At 39.7% G+C, this 19872-nt stretch overlaps 1 protein-coding gene across 7 annotated transcripts; it reads left to right on the forward strand.

The window, feature by feature from the left end:
* Window positions 1-1333: 1333 nt before the first annotated feature.
* On the forward strand, window positions 1334-14037 carry tmpo.L (thymopoietin L homeolog). Of its 7 annotated transcripts, none has more exon segments than NM_001086208.3 (12): window positions 1334-1736; window positions 6229-6355; window positions 7224-7370; window positions 8436-8530; window positions 10299-10409; window positions 10738-10857; window positions 10960-11058; window positions 11236-11382; window positions 11681-11794; window positions 11883-11975; window positions 12108-12199; window positions 13036-14037. In NM_001086208.3, coding segments are annotated over 12 exon segments (1674 nt in total). In that variant the 5' UTR covers window positions 1334-1511; the 3' UTR covers window positions 13340-14037.
* Window positions 14038-19872: the final 5835 nt, after the last annotated feature.

The raw sequence follows: 19872 nt of genomic DNA on the forward strand, positions 1-19872 counted from the left end.
TAAGCCTCTTTATTTCACAAATAATATTCAAGAAAAAAAGCAGGACAAAATTATGATGTAAAATCCAGGAAAACATTATTTAAAATCAGCGAAATGCACCCATTGAAATGCATATAAGTTGGTGGGACCACAAAAAAAAATTAAAAAATGGAAAATGCGGGGAAACTTAAAATCAGGGGACTTAAAATCAAGGTTTCACTGTAACTTTAAAAATCAAGGTTTCACTGTAACTTTAAAATGATTGAATATTTGTGAGATTATGTATAATGGAAAGTTACCTAGAATTTAGCATTTAGAGGCAGATTTATAAAAAAAAGTGAGATTAGCGTTTACCAATGAAACCTCACCCATGTTCTATTTGTTGCTGTCAGATTTTTAAAGGAGAAACAAACCCTTAATTAAAAAAAAACCCTACCCCCCCTCCTATCCTACGTAGGCCCCCCTCCTCTCCCCAGCCTAGCTGCCCCCCCCCTGGGCAAATGTCCCTAACTCCATACTTACCCCTCCGTGCAGATTTTGTCCAGCGGGGTTCACGACAGCCATCATCTTCTTTTCGGTAATCTTCAAAATGAAACCGGCGAAGCGGGTGCATGAGCAGCTGGGAGACATTTTTTGTTTCGCGACAACTGAGCATGCGCCAAAACACATAAGAATTACTGAGGCACCGGTCTCATTCCGAAGATTACCAAAGTGGCTGAAGATGGCTCCCATGAACTTCGCTGGACAGAATCTGCACGGACGGGTAAGTAAAGAGTTACAGCATTTGCCCAGGGGGGGCAGCTAGGCTGGGGGGGCGGTCTAGGTAGGGTAGGGGGGATGTTTTTTTTAAGGATTTATTTCTCCTTTAAAAACATATTAATCAAAGGGTGAACGTTCACCCATTTGTAAATACACAAAAAATCCCACAGGAATGAATAGAAAGTGATTTTCTATGGGGAATCTGTAATCTCACATTTTGATAAATATGCTGCGAAATATGTATTCCTTAAACTTTGTTTTTTCCACTTTTCGATTGAGCAGCCGCATTGGTCTGTTTCTCCCCCATGGTTAAACCTGAAACAATGTAAAACACAATGTTCCTACTGCCCTTTAATTAAACGGCTCCCTGTTTCTAATCTATAAATGTAAACGTATAACTATTATTGAGCATGGCACTGTCGTTTTGCTGATGATAAACCACTAGCTTCTTAGGAGCTTGAATTGCGCTGAGACGAGTCACCAGCAGAGCTGGACCATTTACACAAAGGCGGGCCCTCACTGTGTTGTGAAAGGCCGCGCTGTCGATTGTTTTTTAAAGAAAGCCCACAGCCAATGATTTGTCCTTTTGGTTTGCCCGCCAGCCAATGGAAGCGCGCTTTGTTGCACTGCATCGTCGAATGTAGTGCGACCGTTGCTACTGAGCGCTCTGTTTCCGTTTTGTCCCCCCCCCTCCTGTTTAACTCATTGGAAGGTTCTCTCATTGTTTTGCGCTTGCCGTGAGAGGGGCTTTGGCTTCAGCATTGCGCAGCACCATGCCCGAGTTTCTGCAAGACCCGTCGGTACTTACTAAAGAAAAGCTCAAGAGCGAGTTGGTTGCGAACAACGTGACTTTGCCGAGTGGGGAGCAGCGGAAAGATGTGTATGTGCAACTCTACCTCCAGCACCTCACCTCCCAGAACCGCGCCACCCCAGACTTCTCCAGCGACGAGGAGAGAGAGGCCACCCCTATGAGAGGCCGAGGCCGCCCACCGGGAAGGGTAAGCGTGCGATTATTATGTGACCGCTCTGGCTCCTGATGGGGAACTCTATCACTGGCTGCCCCTAAGCAGGGCCCTAGGCGGGACAGACGCGCAATGGCTGCATCGTGGCACCTGAATGGCGATGATCTTTACAGTTTTGTTAGCTGGAAACACGAGTCTGCCTTCTGTCAGATGTCTCTGCGCGCTAATCCCATCGTTCATAGTCAGACATGGTCGTCTTATTAGAGCCAATAGGGGAGGAAGGACTGTGCTTTTGGGGGTTCTGTTACAGGCGAGTGAGAGGACACATTTTATTCTATTGCCGGTGATGCTGTTTAGTTTACAAACGAGCTAATAAATATCACTAGATCCTATCCCCAGTCTCCTGCCCTGATACAGCGCCTCTTAGTGGCCACATCAACCCTTATTGTTCCCGCTTTTTTTTTCACCCTGGCAGTTTATATGCCACAAGCTTCCTATGAAGTCATTTCAAAATAATGTCCAGCCGTCTTGAGTCAATTTCAACAGCTTCCCTTTTTCTGCAGCGACAGTGTACACTCTCCAACAATCCTGTTAAATGTATTTGCAAGTTGGAAGCTGTTTGTTTGTCTCTTTGTTGAAACAGTGTAGCCAAAATTAGTTCTGCAGATGTGTTAAGTATGCTACATTGTTTCAGGAGGCAGAAACCGGAGTGATCTAGTGAATAAAGTACCCCTTATTGTAATACATAAGGATTTTATAAGTAACCGAGGAGTTTCATGGCCATATAAAAACACTAGGCCAAAGGTAACTTCTAATATCCTCATATTTTGCAACTGGGGGTACTTTAATTATTCTAATTAGGGATGCACGAATCCAGGATTCGGCCGCTTTGCGCAGGATTCGGCGGAATCCTTGTGCCTGGCCGAACCGAATCCTAATTTGCATATGTAAACTAGGGGCGGGCGGGGAAATCACGTGACTTTTCGTCACAAAAGATTTTTTTCCACTTTTTCCTTTTCTGCCCTATTCGGTTCGGTATTCGGCCGAATCTTTCACCGGGGATTCGGCCCGAATCCAAAATAGTGGATTCGGTGCATCCCTAATTCTAATACACAAATTTCAGTGAGTCATGTGACAGAAATGACATCCGAACTCACCGTTTATAACTGATGACATCAGAACTCACCGTTTATAAGGATGTAATTTACAAGATAAGCTTTTGTGTATTATATAGTGGATAATGTACCCCCTACTGGGATTTATAAAGATATTTTAATTCACAGAGGAGTTATTTTATACAGGTCACATATGATATCTTTATAAATTTCTAGTAGGGGATACATTATGCATTATAATCTACATTTTGTGAGGGGTCGGCATCAAAATTTCTGATCCGTTTTCATCCGTTTCTGATGCGCGGCGTCAAATTCGTCAGCCTGGGGGCCTCTGTTATAAACAGCGCGTTCTGATGTCAGAACGCGCCATTTATATAGTGAATAAAGTACCGCTCTTGTAAAATGTAAGGATATTATTATAAGTTACCGAGGAGTTTCATGACCATATAAAAGTATGAGGCCGAAGGCCGAGTGTTTTTATACAGGTCATGGAACTCCGAGGTAACTTTTTTAATATCCTCATATTTTACAACTGGGGGTACTTTATTTATTATAATACACAAATTTCAATGAGTCATGTGACAGAAATTACATCAGAACTCACCGTTTATAAGGATATAATTTACAAGCTATTCATGGCTTTTGTGTTTTATAAGGATATAATTTACAGTCTGGTCCCATAGGGAAATGACCAGACTGTAGATTATAAGAATATAAATCGCCTGACTGCTTTCAACAAAAATGACATTAAAGAAAAAAAGAAAAATCACTGAAAATTGTTGTCGTACATGTTGCTCAGAATTACATTTTCTTTCTTATGTTTAAAGCAATCATTGGCTACAGGAGGGAGAGCCAGTGTTCAGGGGTTTACCGTCCATGGCAAGCAAAGTGAGGCAATTTGTAAAGTTTCATTAATCCATTATATATTTTAGTATTTCAGAATTTGCATGCTTACAATATTCAGGTATCCTATTTTTAGACCTCACTTGTTTTCTCTGTTAGCATATGGAACAAGTACCGGTCATCACGTGAATTTACAGATTAGAAACTTGTCAGGCTCATAACTGCTTGGTACACACATTTGCAGATTCCTATTGGAATTCATAATGTCTTTTCTCAGTGCTGAAAAGCTGTTAGGGTAGGGACACACTGGGCGATTTGGGGAGATTTAGTCACCTGGCGACTAATCGCAGCGACTTTTCTCCCCGAATGCCTCCCCTCACTCTGCGCCTGGATAAAATGAAAAGTCGCCAGCGCTAATCACACACGGCGATTCGTTTTCCGAAATCGCCCGAAGTTGCCTCACGAGGAAACTTCGGGCGACTTCGGAAAACAAATCGCCGCGTGTGATTAGCGCAGGCGATTTTTCATTTTATCCAGGCGCAGAGTGAGGGGAGGCATTCGGGGAAGATTGGTCGTGGAAAGTCGCGGCGATTAGTCGCCAGGCGACTAAATCTCCCCAAATCGCCCAATGTGTCCCTACCCTTAAACGGTAATATCATACATTTGTTATAGATCAGAAAGCTGATGCTTTGTGGTATTTCCTCAACATTTGGTATACTGTAGTCACAATGTAACTTTAATGCAGCACTTGAACTGAAATAATGTTTCGTACACTTGCTTTGCTTGGTTTTACATGTTGGCGGTTGCAGGTAAAGTACATTTTCTATCGGGATGGAAAGTAGTTGTCAAATTATGAAAGGATTTTCATAGAACACTATTCCTAAAAATAATGTATACCTATCTTTTGTGGTGGTTTAGATGTAAAGAGATTAAGGTAATGTTCCTATGTAGCTCAGTGCTGCCTGGTTTCCTGTAAATTGTGTGCTTATTTCATTTTTGGGGCTAAATTATGTAAAACTATCCAACTAATCCTCCATTAGTCTCATACTTTTTATCAGGCTGTCCAGCAGATAATGGAATAGCCACCTTCACATCTGTAACATATGTAGTAAGAAGAGACTGGAGAGTGATTCAATGAAATTCAGTGTTGATTTATTGAAGAACTTCACTGACTTTCAGTGAAAGCCTCTCCAGTTCCCTTATCTGCTAAGATTGGGATGGACAATTCATTTTCTCTGCCTGATCTAAATGCACTATGTATCAGGCTTGCAACAGACTGTCCCCACACACAAAGTGGACTTTGATGGTAAAATGCATACTTTTTAAAAAAAAAAAATCTGCATTAATGGGCTGGTGCATTAAGAGCCCAGTGTGGATGGCAGCAGATTGGCCTTTTCTCTCGTTATGTGCCCCTTGCCTTAGCATTGGTTTATGCTAGCTACACAATCTACGTAATTCTTAATAGCAGTGATCATGAAGCGAATGACATGCACCCAATTCTATCAATGGCTATATAAAATGTTGAAAGTATTCCCTTGCTGAAGATGATGGTACTTCATGAGTTTTTATTGATTGGTAGCTTCTCGCTAACAGCAATGGAAAGTGCAACTTGTAGACGGTGATTATTGCTGTAAATGAGCTATTGCATGCTTTCGGCAAACATGGTGTACACATTTCCACTCAGTGGGTATTTAAAGCATTGGGGGGGTCAAGCCCTTGCCATATCCCTTGAAACCTTCTTAACAAAAAACTATCAAGAGGATATGGTTTGATTGGAGATTAGACTAAGGGAACTGATGCAATTGTCTATCTATGTGCGGGAGCTAATTCACAAACTGCAACAGTGTGTAGTCGTTATGTGTAGGGCATATTCACTCCAGTTTAGTGTTGGAACAGAAGATGTGTTTAACAGTCTAAATGAGCCCTGAACATATGTTGCTGTTCCAGAATTCAGTGTTTCTGCAAAAAAAGTTGTATAGTTGTGTAAACTAAGTTTTATATGCACTATTTTACTTAAATGGAGAAAATCTATTTGCTGGTACACATTTAACAATTGTCATACCACAGAATCTTTGCTTTATGGCAGGTATTGTAGATGCACTCTGGTTCCATGTATGTGTCCCATGAGACAAAACAAAATCAAATACCCTTTATTTAATTTACTGCAATGCTGCTGGGAATGCCTGTGGATGGCTTAAAGGTAAAAAAAAAAAAAAATTACATGACATCATTTAGGTAAAAAAAAGACACATGACATCATTCAGTTCAGACATCCGGGAATTTGTATTACACCGGCTCATCAAAACAATTTCCTAACCCCCTTCCCTTGGGCTCATTATGCAACCCTTACCTCAGCTTGTTCCATTTTAAGTGATGAATTCTGGTACCTGAAGTCCCTCTGATTTCCAGACATTTTCTGAAAATCTTAAGCTTCATTTTGTCAGCAATGAATGGTGGGTGTACTTTATTTGCTTTTCCTGACAAGTTTGTTTATTAAATTATAATGGGGGGGGGTCCTAATATTGCATGGAGTAGCAAACAATAAATTTGTATTAATTGTTTTTCCCCAGAAAGCGACAAAGAAGACCGACAAACCTAGAGCAGAAGAAAAAGATGACCCAGATGTTACGGAACTCAGCAATGAGGCTCTTAAAGAAGAACTCCTTAAATATGGAATGAAACCAGGCCCAATATTAAGTAGGTTTTTTTTTTAAAATGTCATTTATCTAGTACTAACTATATTTCTCTTTAAATATCTACAGTAACTTTTAATGTTATCAAATCTTTCCAAAATCCTCATGGTTCGGGTTACAAGCAAGGAATGCAGTGGAAGAAAGCCTTCTTAAAGGGTTCAACTGAAGTTCAATTAATAGAGTTTGTGGTGAACATTTTGACTTGTTTTTGCAAAACATGGAGATTGAAGCTACTCCATGCCTAATTCCTTCACAGTTTCTCAATAATTGTCTCAATAATTTTGATTATACCAGTCGAGACGTATTTTTGGCACAAGTCCTTATTATTGCAGTTATGATTAACATAGCTTTTAAACTGTTCAGGGAGCTTTTGCAATAGGGGCTGTAGTTGCTGCTGTTCATAAATGAAATTCTAGTACAGGGATGGCATCCGTTATCCAGAAAGCTTTGGATTACAGAAATGCTGTTTACCATAGACTCCTTTTTATCTAAATTTCCTTTTTCTCTGTATTAATAAAACAATACCTTGAACTTGATCCAAACTAAGATATAATTAATCCTTATTATTATAAATCAGCCTATTGGGTTTATTTAACGTTTAAATTTATTTTCTTAAGGCAGGAAGATCCAAATTATAGAAAGATCCGTTATCCGGAAAACCCCAGGTCCCAAGAATTCTGGATAACCGGTCCAATACCTGTAGTTTAGAGAATTGACATGCCCCTTACAGAGCTGCTCCTGGGATACAAGCTCAAATCTAAAAAGAAAAAAAAAAACCTGCCAAATGAAAAGCAATTGAAAGTTGTTATTCCTGGTGAGCTACCCCTTTGTGTACTATAATGAAGTAATATATTCTTAATATTCTCATTTAGGTAATACTAGGAAATTGTATGAGCAAAGACTTCTTAAACTAAGGGAACAAGGTCTGGAGTCTTCTGCTCCTCCAGCTGATTCTTCAAAAGCAGACAACAAGCAAAATGGAAACACAGATTCTGAGCATTACAGTGATAAAGAAGAAGGTAAGGTGGAGTGTATATAGTGAATAAAATATGCTACCTTGTACACACGTTATATTTATGTTCACAGCAGTGTTTCATAGTTTTCTATGTATACTAAAAAAATATATTTTTATTTAAAATGTGTATGGGTGCAAATTCTGGAAATATTTATATTAACTTGGGACAACCCTTTTGGCAGCATAAATTGGAACCTGAAAAATCACATTTGGGGAGCTATCTGCAATGTCCTTGATACTCCGCAGACATGCCACTATTGGAAGTTTTTGCCACTGTGACTGCCACCATAGCATTATAACAAAAATTAACTGGGGTGGTTCTGGGCCCCTGAAGTTGTCATTGTGGCAGTGGTTTGTGGATAGTACTTTCCCAATGGCAGGGATCCCCAACCAGTAGCTTGTGAGCAACATGTTGCTTTCCAACCCCTTGGATGTTGCTCCCAGTGACCTCAAAGCAGGAGCTTATTTTTGATTTCCAGGCTTGGAGGCAAGTTTTGGTTGTATAAAAACCAGGTGCACTGCCAAACAAAGCCTCAATGTAAATTGACAATCCACATAGGGGCTACCAAATGGCCAATCACAGCACTAATTTGGCACCCCAAGAACATTTTTCATGCTTGTGTTGCTCCCGGACCCTTTTACTTCTGAATGTTGCTCACGGGTTCAGAAGGTTGGGGATCCCTGCCTTAGGGCAATAACTTCCAGCCCCTGACTCCTCCTCCCCACCGCTTATTTTTTATTCTATTTGGCTAGTGTCCTTTAGAGTGCTATTTGTAAGAATAATATAAGACATATAGTTAAATAGGGGATAGCTCTAAAAAAGTTGAGCAAAAAAAAAGTAACTAAAATGTAACCTTAAAACAAAATGTATATACCTCAAGATGTTTACCTAAGGAATGTAAACTGCATGAGTGTTTTCATTAATGTAAAATCTATATATTCAAACCCCTTTTACGTCACGATTTTAAAGAACAGTATAGCGAGACTGGAAGCCTGCCTGTTTTAAATCCACAATATTTTCACTATTTTGTAAATGTGAGATAAGGTAATGCTGTTTGCTTGTTTTCAGAGGCTAAAATAGAGTTGACGTTTGAAAAGCGAGAACCACTGAGGGGAAAATCAAAGACACAAGTAATGCGTAACAGACGGACCGAAAAGACTGAGGTATGTTTGAGTTCCTCCAGATCGTAACAATAGGTCAAATGAAAATGCTGGCCCTGCCTTTGAAATAGTCTGTTTAAAGCACCATCTACATCATATTTTCTTGTGGTTTTGTTTTCTCTTCGTTTGAGGTCTTGTTAATGATTTTTGTGTTTTGTTTCACTGTATCCCATATAAATCATGGGGTATGTATCCTTTCATAAGTAATCATCTTCATTGAACTTTTGGAAAAGTTGTATATCTTAAGCACTTCATATAAGTCACATGATGTCCCTTCTGCTACGATGAAATGTAACTTTATTAGTAGTTAAAATAGGTGTTTATTCAGTGCAATGCTTGGCAACCTTTCTTGTCTTGTGAAAGGTTAAAAATGTCAGTTGTATAAACCTTTTTTTATTTTTGTTGCCATTTATGAAGTCCCACAAGTGCTCCATTTATTTATATACACATTCGTAAGCTATCATATTAGGAATCGTGTTCTTTACATGGCACTTCTTCTGTCTGTTTAAACTCATCAATTAGGTCTCCTATTTATTTGTGTAGGCAACCTGTTACAAGGTAACCTAGTAATAGTAAGTTAGGTTGAAAAAAGACACTCGTCCATCAAGTTCATTATTTTAACGCTTTATATCCCGCCTAACTGCCAGTTGATCCAGAGGAAGGCAAAAACCCCATCTGAAGCCTGAAAAAATCCTTCCTGACTCCAAAATCGGACTACTCCCTGGATCAAATTGTACTATGAGCTATCTCCCATAACCCTGTATTCCTTCACTTGGTAAAAAGCCATCCAACCCCTTCTTAAAGCTATCTAATGTATCAGCCTGTACAACTGATTCAGGGAGAGAATTCCACATCTTCACAGCTCTCACTGTAAAAAAAAAAAAAAAACCCTTCTGAATATTTAGGTGGAACCTCTTTTCTTATAATGGGAATGGGTGACCTCGTGTCAGCTGGAAAGACCTACTGGATAAATAAAGCATTAGAGAGATTATTATATGACCACCGTATATATTTATAGATATATTATATCACTCCTTAAGTGCCTCTTCTCCAGCGTGAACATAAATTGGCCAGTCTTTCCTCATAGCTAAGATTTTCCATACATTTTTACCAGCTTTGTTGCCCTTTTCTGTACCCACTGTAATACAATAATGTCCTGTTTGACTGATGGGGGCCAAAACTGTATGACATATTCTAGATGGGGCCTTACAAGTGCTCTATACAGTGGAAGAATGACAACTTCCTGCCGTGAATCAATGCCACTTTTAATACAGCTCAAGACCTTATTTTCCCTTAGCACTGATATTTTGCAAGGATTTCACCATGAAATGTTTAAATTTCTGCTGCACGCTCCTCATAGCAACAGAAACCCCAATCAATTAAATATTTAGTTAGGGGTTGTGCTAAAATGTATTTATGAATAAAAGCAATGCTAAGGATAGTGCCATTTGGGGCTGATTTTCAGCTTATGCATGAATACAGGGCAAGAATCAGCCGATCACAGGCCTGTGCTCATTAAACGTTAAAGATTTAGTTTTGCAGCATGTTCAGGGGAGGAACATCTTTCTGCGCATCTAGGCAAGAGTTCGATTTAACACACTGATCAATTCTAATAGTACAGTTCTTTGATGTTATCCCGTATGGCTGCTATGTTTAAGATTCTTTTGATTATTTAGTATTTTCTTACTTTTGAATGTTAGAATGGTAATACAAAAATAGAACTAATCCAGGTTTTCTTTAACATGTGCAGAATTGGCTTTCTTGTATTTAGGCAGAAGAAGATACTGATCTCATACCAGAGTTAAATGTCAAGCGAAGTAACAGATCTCCTCCTAAGGGGTTTACCCTTGATGATGTTGAAGACCTATCTACAGATTATGTTGTAAAAAATATATGTATATAATTGCATGATTTTCTAAACGGCTTGAGTCACTAAATTGCCATATTTAAAAAAAAAATATATATATATATATATATATATTTTTTTTTTTTTTCTTTTATTGACCTTTCTATTTATTGGTTGCTTTGAAAGCTGTTCTTCTGAAGCACTTTCACTGATTTGCTATTTCATGATAGACGTCATTGAGCACTTTTATGGGCTTAGGTGTTTATTTTTTGGTCTTTCACCTCTGCATGTGCCAAACTGTTGTGGCCACTGAAGTTTTTGTTGAGTACAGGGTTTATTTAATTTATATTTAATACTTAATTAGACTGTGTCTGAAGATGTGGTTACTGAGGCAGCATGGACATCTGGACCTGCAAAAAGTGGACCTGTGCAGACTGTTTATAAGGAGTTGGCAAAAGTAACCCGGCGAACCCCAAGAAAAAAGGTGATGACAATTATTACACTGAAGTCGCTGGCCATGGGGATGGTATAAGTGACCTGGTGCTAGTTAATACTTGCTTCCATTTTTTTTTTTTTTAATTAACAGGTGGTTGCTCCAGATCCAGTTCCTTTTGATGATGCAGATATTGCAGAGGTCCCTCCTATATCTGAATCGGTAGTAGAACCTGCAAGCAACCAGATTTTAGTAAATATTTTTTAATTTTGTAGCTAACCATAAACACTGTTTTACTAATTGACATTTTTTTTTTGTTGCTAAAGCTGTGTAATTCGATCATTTTAAATGCATCTACAATGTTCTGTTGAGCTGGAGGATACATACTTCCCTCCAAAGATCTTAACAATTTTTTTTTCTTTTATGTAGACTTATGCTGAAAATGAGCATTTTGAATCTCGTAAGGTTGTTAATCAGGTGCCTGAAAGTTTGAAGCATGCAGAGACATTGCTGTCAGTCAGCGAATTCTCAGAACTGACAAGAAGGACCTCCAAGAAACCCCTGATCAGTGAAAAAGTAAATACTTCTAAGTTTAGATTTTTTTTTTTTTTTGTTCCTAATAGCAATTAAGCATTATAAGGTCATTTACATTTATGAAACTGCTTTCTAACAAAATATTTTAGCACTGCAAGCTTTAAAGTGCCTTTTATTTATTGTAAACTTCCCTTTGGATTGTGGTTTCATTTATCGGGTGATTTTAATTTTGCAAAATTGAATGTCGTTATTTTAAAAGCTAAATATTCAAATTGTAATATTTTAACTGTGTAAATGAGCAGGTGCTGTTTTATTTTAACATGTGTTTATACTGTTGCAGCATTTGAACTTAACACGTGAAACGGACTCAGGTTCTTCTCAAATCAGGTTGATTGATGTTCATAGTATTGGTTTTACAAACCCCACTGATCTTCTAAACACAGCTTTGATAGAGGTGATGGCTTAAATTTGCCCCCTCCCCTTTTTATTTTTCCCTGTGGTCTGGCAATATATGGATGCTAAAGATTTTCTTCATATTGAAGGAAACGAAACACATCATTGAAGACTCTTTGGAAACCCCAAAAAAGACAAAGCAGTTGAAAATAACGAAGTTTGTAACACCTGTAAAAAAGCAGGAAAGAGATTTTTTTTTTTTGTGCACATGGTGAAACTTCTTATCTAGCCACTTTCTTATTTGGTGAATCTGTGGTCTTTCTTGATTTCATAAGGTTTGCATTTTAACAATTTTTTTTTTCAATTCTCTTTAGATTGTCGAAAAGACTTTTGAGGAGAGAAGAACTGAAAGAGATATTCTTAAAGAAATGTTTCCAACTGAATTTTCAACTCCAACCGGAATCAGGTTGCTATAGTAATGTTTACTGATACAGTAACACAAATGCATTTTCTATGATTCTTCTAAAAGGATAGGATACTAGGATTCTAGAATGTACCATAATATTCAAAAATGTAACAGAGCAGTGATGCTCCTCTGTAAATTTTCCAAGAGGCTTCCCTGCATCTTCATTCTAACAATCAACATGTAAGTTAGAACTATATGATATTTACTTAACAAGCAGAGTGTCACCAGTGAACCCTTCAGTCATATTTTGCTGGCATTTCTTGTTACTGAAACCTACTACTACACCCCTTACTATGAACAGCACTGAAAGACTGGGTCACAAAAAAGCCATCTCCCATAGACTCCCATTTTATCCAAATAATCCAAATTTTTAAAAACTCTTTTTGTTCTCTGTAATAATAGCAAGTCCTTGTACTTGATTCCAAACTATAATTAATTAAGAAGCAAAACCAGCCTTTTTGGGGTTATGTAATGTTTAAATTACTATTAAGTACCCTTAAGGTATGAAGATCCAAATTATGGAAAGATCCCTTTCTGGAAAATCCAGGTCCAGAGCATTCTGGATAACAGGTCCCTTACCTGTATGCCCATTTATTGTACAACACTGAGGCATATGTTGTTGTTTTAGAAGTACATATAAACAGTAGCCATTTTGTGACTTCCAATTGGCCAACAATTTTACCCAACTAGGATGAAGTATTGTATGTTTTTAGAATAGTTTATGCCTCAGTAAAACATGTTCTTGAATGATTACATATATTTACATACTATTGTGTTGGTTTTAAGTGATTCACAAACTATTAAACTGACTGTTTTCTCAAATTTTTCTTGTCTAGTGCCAGCTGTCGCAGGCCAATAAGAGGAGCCGCTGGGCGACCATTAAATGCCACAGATTTAAAAATAAATGAAACCTATACATCAAAATATGTTTCAAATGTTTCAAAGTACACACCAGCAGTGGAGGTGAAGTCGGAAAAAGTGAAACCTGGACGATCGTTACCTGTGTGGATAAAGATTTTGATGTTTCTCATCTTGGTTGTCTTTTGCTTTTTAGTCTATCAAGCTATGGAAACAAATGAAGGAATGTCATTTTCTAAATTGCTTCTTGGCATCACAGAATCAAACAAGACTGAAAACTGATTTTTAAATTTTTTTTTTGAAGGGGGGTTGAATTACAGTTTATATTTTTAACAACTCGAGGATTAAGAAAAACTGCCATTTGTCCAATACTGTCTGAAAATATCACCGCACTTCAATCTTTTTTGTACATTAATAAAGATGGTACATTTGGACACCTGAATTCCATTCATTATTCTGGACAGCTATAAGAGGAATGTGTGCCATAATGGGTGACTTCTTATTAACAGAATTGAGTGGAACACTTTTTGTAGTGCTATTTTTTAATGTGAACTGCTTTTCATGTTATTGTAAGATTCTTTTTGGAGTTTGGGGAAGCAGTTTTAATTCAATGTGAAGCGTTTTCCTTCTCTCGCAGACAAGATTATGTAAATGCAATTGTATTATGATTGGAGGGTTGGAATTCAGCTAGTTTATTGTGTTAAAAATTGAAGGGGAAATATATTGATTTAATTATGTAGAAAATGTTTGATACATTGCTTAAAAGCCTGGCATTTTAGACTGTACACTTAGGATGTTATGTAACTGTAATCTTGTATTTATAGCTCAGATTCTTGCAATAAGGGATTTTTCAATTCCCTTCAGAAAGCTAGTTATTTTTTTCTTCTGCATAGTTTGCTGCAAATCAAAGTATAAAGCATCAAGCAATTTTACAATACTGTGTGAACCTAAATGAGCAATACAATGACTTTTTTTCCAAACATTGCGTGTTAGTCGTGAAAAAAAAAAAAAGGGTAAAAGTTTTGTGCCTTTCCTTTTTTATGCTTGATACATTTAGTGATGTACTTCAAGCATCTTTGTGGGTATTAATTGTACATTCACGTGTAGAATATGCATCAATTGTATAGAGATTTTGTACAGCAATGGTTACTTTTTGCCATTTTCAGTAGGGATGCACCGAATCCACTATTTTGGATTCGGCCGAACCCCCGAATCCTTTGCAAAAGATTTGGCCGAATACCGAAATCCTAATTTGCACATGCAAATTAGGATTCGGTTCAGCTGGGCAGAAGGATTTGGCCGAATCCATCTGAAAAAGGCTGAATCCTGGATTCGGTGCATCCCTAATTTTCAGTACGGAAATCCTTAGCAGAATGCTATAAGTAGCAATTGATATTTCTAGTTTTAAAGGAAATGCTAAAGCTCAACTGCTGTTAATAGCTGCCCAGAGCACATTGAGCATGTGCATTACCATTGGGGGTGCTCTTGTAGACAGCTTGGCAGGCATGGGTCATATCTCTTCTAGGGCTGTTGAAACTTAAGGCTTGGACAGTAAGTTCAGTATATAAAATATTGCACTTCAAATAGTATAGTCTCTTTTTAGACATTCCTTTATGGTTCATGGCACACTGTTTTTCATGGGCCTTTCTGAGATAATTTCAAAAAACGGTCCGCACACACCAATATTGCAGTCGGGGATTGTGCCCCTTTTATTAATGCCACCAACAATGATTGTTGGTGGCATTAATAAAAGGGGCACAATCCCCGACTGCAATATTGGTGTGTGCGGACCGTTTTTTGAAATTACAAAGCAGTAAGGAGACCGGGCTAGGTCAACGGAGGACCAGCACCACCACGCAGAAAAGTGGAAGGAGGTGTGCGGTAATAGAACATTCTACCTTTCTGAGATAAGCAGCTAGTGTTAGGTATATGGAGTTTCATGTTTGCCAACTATACCTGCTTCCTGTAGGGAGCGAAGTGTGTTTTGCATATCCCTATTTTTGCATCAAAGTATTAGGGCTAGCAAAACTGCCAGTGTCATTGGCCTAAATATCATTGAATTAATTTTTAGTAATTGGCGTTAAATAACTATAAAGCCAATCCTGAAAAAGAAGTAACTGCTTTTGGCACTTCTGGGAGATTGGTCACCCGGCGACAAATCGCCTCTTTGGGCGATGAATCTCCATGTGTGTCTCTTTGTGTCTCTTTCCAAGAGCACTGCAGAGTCCAAGACTCTGCGGTGATTTGTAGCTACTAGATAGTGTGCACCCCTTTATAACAAGATCCTAGACACGTTGACTAAAATTAATATTTAAAGGCATAATAAATCAAAACAATTGTTTGAATATTTGACTAATGTAAAGGAACTGGAAGTTTTAGCTAGTCAATTTATCACATTGTTGTTAAGATAAGACAAAGCAATAATAAAGGAAAAACATATTTCTCTGGTGTCTCCGGGGGATGCACAAGACCAGTGGGGTTAAGCTCCATCCTCCGATGGCAGGACCCTTGATTGGATAAATAGAAAGGGGGCGTGTCTGGATATTCCAGCTTTACCCCAAGCACTTTCCTGTTCACTCAGTTTTTCAAGTGTCCTGTCCACAGGAGGTTGGACACCATGTCTCTAGGAGACCCATCTAAAGGAAACATCTGTCAGTGGTTAGTGCTGACACCAGGGGCTGGACATGGAGTAGGGATTCCTGCCTTCTTACAGTTAACTCCCAACGCTGGACTTGAGGCACCCAGGGGGTCAACTTAGGGGGAGAGACCATCTAGACAAATACCTGCCCACACGTGGTCACGGTGATCTGGCTGGAGATGTACTGCTTCCCCGCAAGTATAGCCTCCCCGGGGGGGCTATCGCTTGACCATCTCCCCTTCCTACTGCAAGCTGTCTGGCACCTGCAGCGGGCTCGACAGCAGCCATCCTCCCCTGTGCTCTCCCCTCTGCTTCTGCATGTAGCGGTTATTCGTGAGATGCCGCACTTCTGGGTTTCTTGGGTGCGAATACTGTTTGCAAAGGGGAGCAGGCACATGCAAGTGACATCATGACGGCGTCATGTGCGGCTCTTCACTTCGGCGCTACTTCTCTGCAGAGTCACTAGACTGAATTGGCGCGCCCTACACTTCTCCCCCAGCAAAGAGAACCTCTGTCACTCTTCCAGCAGGGAGACCAGGGAAGCACGCACCTTCAGTCACTAGCAGCACCTTATTGCGGGGAAATAACTCCTTGGTACCCAGACGGGCACATGGCAGAAGGTAGGACAGGGGCCCTATTTCGCAAAGGGGGGAGACAAGCCCCAGCAACTCTGGCACAGGTGACATCCTTTGCATGCACCAAATGCCATGCCAAATTTGCCAACGGCCAGCATGAGTGTCTCTGCCGTTCTTGCTCTCCAGGGGAGGGGGCCAAATGGATTCCCATGCTTCCAGTACTGCAGCAGGCCCATTATCTGACGATGAAGGATATACCCTACACGCTGTAGCAGGTCCTTCTACAGGCACCTCCGTGGGCCCTCCAGTTGTCCCAATCCCTGGCGTCTTTACAGAATATTCCGTCCTTGGCAGATTTAATTGCCGGCGTAAAAACGCAAGCGCATACTATCCAAATGTGGTGATACACCATTGCTCACAAACCCCCTCTCCGGAGGTATCCGGACACTCGGCTCCAAAGAGGATGTTTTCTCCTCGCTGGCTCAATCGGACGACAAGGAAGATGGAGAGGGATACATCCCATGACACTGATGGCATCATCAGGGCTGTCATGGAAGTTTTAAAATCCTGCCTCAGAAGCATCCTTTCAAAGACCCTATGGACAAGAGGCTGGAAGGCTCTCTAAAGACCATTTTTTTCGGCAGCAGGATCGGCCCTACGCCCTTCCTTAGCTTCGGCATGGGTTAGCAGGGCCATAGAAGCATGGGCAACATCCCTAATATTTGAACTCCAAGAAGGCACTCCTCGTGCGGAACTCATTGACTCGGGCCGTTGCATAGCAGAAACCAGTGCCTTCCTCTGCAAAGCTGTTCTGGACACAGCGCAACTCATAGCGTGCATATCTGCATTAGCGGCAGGAGCACGCCGACATTGCGGCTAAAGAACTGGTCAGCCGACATCAGCTCTAAGAAATCCTTGACAATACTTCTATTCAAGGGTCTTCGCCTATTCATGGTAGAATTGGAAAAGATAGTTTTGCAGGCAACGGGGTAAGAGCACTTTCTTACCACAGTCCAAGTCACGTTCTACTACAGTTCCCAGGAGGGGACGGTTTTTTCAAGGCTAAAACAACAGATCTACAAAAAGCACAAGTTCCTCATTCAGGTCATCTTTTCGTTCCAAACAATCTGACAAACCTCGCATAGGTTGCAGACCGAACAAGTCCCAAGGGAAGTCCACCCACGACAAACCCTCTTCAGCATGACGGGGTAGCCCCCTGGTGTCACAGGAACACAGGGGGGAGGCTTCTAGAATTCCTGGAGATGTGGATGCGACACACTTCAGATGCCTGGGTGAAAGTTATAGTCACAGAAGGCTACCATGTGGACATCACATCCCTTCCACCCAGAAAATTCTTCATGTCAATAGGTCCCTCCAAACCAAGCAGGGCCCGAGCATTCCGGGAGTGCGTAATGTCACTCTGGGCTATAGGGGTCATTTTGCCAGTACCAAGGCAATAGAAATTCTACGGCTATTACTCAAATCTCTTCATAGTCCTGAAAAAGGACGGATCCTTTAGACCATTGCTGGACCTCAAGGAAGGTTCAAGATGGTGACTCTGCGCTCCGTGATCTGGGGAATGGAACTGGGGCAGCATCTATTGTCCCCAGACATCAAGGATGCATACCTCCATGTCCCTGTCTGGAAACCTCACCATCGGTACCTTTGATTCATCTACAACAACCGGCACTTTCAGTTTGTGGCACTACTGTTCAGACTGACCTCAGCCCCCAGAGTATTCATGTAACTGATGGCTGTGACGGCTGCAGTCCTGAGGATACAGGGGGTATCATTCACACCATACCTTGACGACCTACTCATCAGGGCGGACTCTGTAGAGCGGGCCAAACAGAATCTGAATTATAATACTTTACTTTAAAACAAGTTAATTATTTGATGTTACTGTTCCTTTAAGCAATATGACATGCTAAAGATAAAGCATATGTAAGACACTGCTTCTTTTGCAAGAATGTTCATATTTGATGACATTACATGGTAGATCAAATTAGGTCTTATTTTTCTCCTTTTTTCCAACTATTTTTTTCAGTATTTCAATAAACTGTATACATAGTATGTGTACAATGTGACTTCCCCATGCATTAGTGTCCTGTTCAAACTCCAGTGACAGGTTAGAAAGGTGAATAGCTTTGGTGGCATGCCTACCATATATCATTGTGTCAGATTAAATATGTATTCTAAAAACTGTTGCTGTGGATATTAAGATTCTGACTTACTGAAAGTGATCAAAAAAATATCAAGTATTTACTATTGGTGCATTTGGTCTGGTTTTAGAAATGGATTGGCCAACCTGTGGCTTTCATGCTCCTAGCAACTATTGATAGACTGACTATTGATAGAGTAACATTTGGCATTGTAGTTGCACAACAGCTGCAGGGCAAATACCTTTGTTTACGTGCAACTTGTTATTCAAGTTTAAAACAATGTGATTTCTTATTCCTGTATTGGATGCTTTTTAACCTCAGGAAAGCACCAAAATAAACAGTGTAATGACATAAATTCAGGAACACCTTACTATGTACATTGAAAGTGGTTTGGTTTATAAAGGAATAATTGAATGGAATAATGTTGCCTGCGATGGAGAATGTTATTTTATCATCATAATGAAACATCAGAAAATGAAATATTAATAATGTTTCTATTTTAGCATCTTAAAATCAACCATGCGTGTATTCTGTAAGCAGGCAGATCTGGCAGAGAACTACATACTATATTTGCTTGTATCACTGAAGAGCTACTACTGTGCTTTTGGCAAGAACCTGTTAAGACACATGCCCGTCACTCATTTGAACCACAGACAGGGAACAGAGTGGATCTTTCGTAATCTCTAATAAAGAGGCGATTTTTATAATTACCATTCATTTTGGCCCACATCGAAATCATGTATATACTGCCCCCACTCTTTTTTACCCCTGAGTCACATTTAACTGTAAAAAGTTGGGGAGCAACACAAGCAAAAAATAATGGCTTTGGTAGCCCCTATGTTGACTTGAAGCCTACAGGAGGCACTATTTTGCATTGCATCTGTTTTTTTTTTGCAAACAAAACTTGCATTCAATTCAGAAATTCAAAAATAAGTACCTGCTTTGAGTGCAACATCCAAGTGGTAGTTTGAGAGCCAGTAGTTGGGGATCACGGGCCTTGAAGATTAGGGTTTTTGAGTTTTGCTGTATAGCCTTTTAACTACAAACAGCTGTACACATTTAGTCATTCAATAATTATACCAAAGTTGATCTGGGAATACCAAAAACATGCAAACTTATGATCCATTTAGGCTTGGTAAAATGTATATACTATACGTGTTCTTCGAAATGATCCAATCTGTGAAGCTGCCCACTGAACCAGTACAAACTGGCCCTCCACTTGCCTATGATTAAGTGTCTCGGCACGAAACGCATAAGGCTTTCTGCTTTTATACATATTCCTGATTGATGCCTGCCTGTAATTACAATACCTAGTGAACTACTCCCCTATGCTGAAGGTCTGGGGCATGAGCAACCGGACCCATAGTTAAAAGCGGTAAGCTTATACATGTCCAAGGATTGTTCAGCTTCTAGTGTTTCTAAACATCCCCTTGCATGGCC

The sequence above is a fragment of the Xenopus laevis genome, chromosome 3L (genome assembly GCF_017654675.1).
Source record: "Xenopus laevis strain J_2021 chromosome 3L, Xenopus_laevis_v10.1, whole genome shotgun sequence".
NCBI lineage: Eukaryota > Metazoa > Chordata > Amphibia > Anura > Pipidae > Xenopus > Xenopus laevis.

Bases quoted from the DNA above. Each gene is read 5' to 3' on its own strand.
- tmpo.L (XM_041584924.1), top strand. From the start codon at position 1,512: ATGCCCGAGTTTCTGCAAGACCCGTCGGTACTTACTAAAGAAAAGCTC. The intron at 10,858-10,959 runs GTGATGACAATT...TTTAATTAACAG, and splicing joins GGCGAACCCCAAGAAAAAAG to GTGGTTGCTCCAGATCCAGT. The intron at 11,383-11,680 runs GTAAATACTTCT...ATACTGTTGCAG, and splicing joins AACCCCTGATCAGTGAAAAA to CATTTGAACTTAACACGTGA.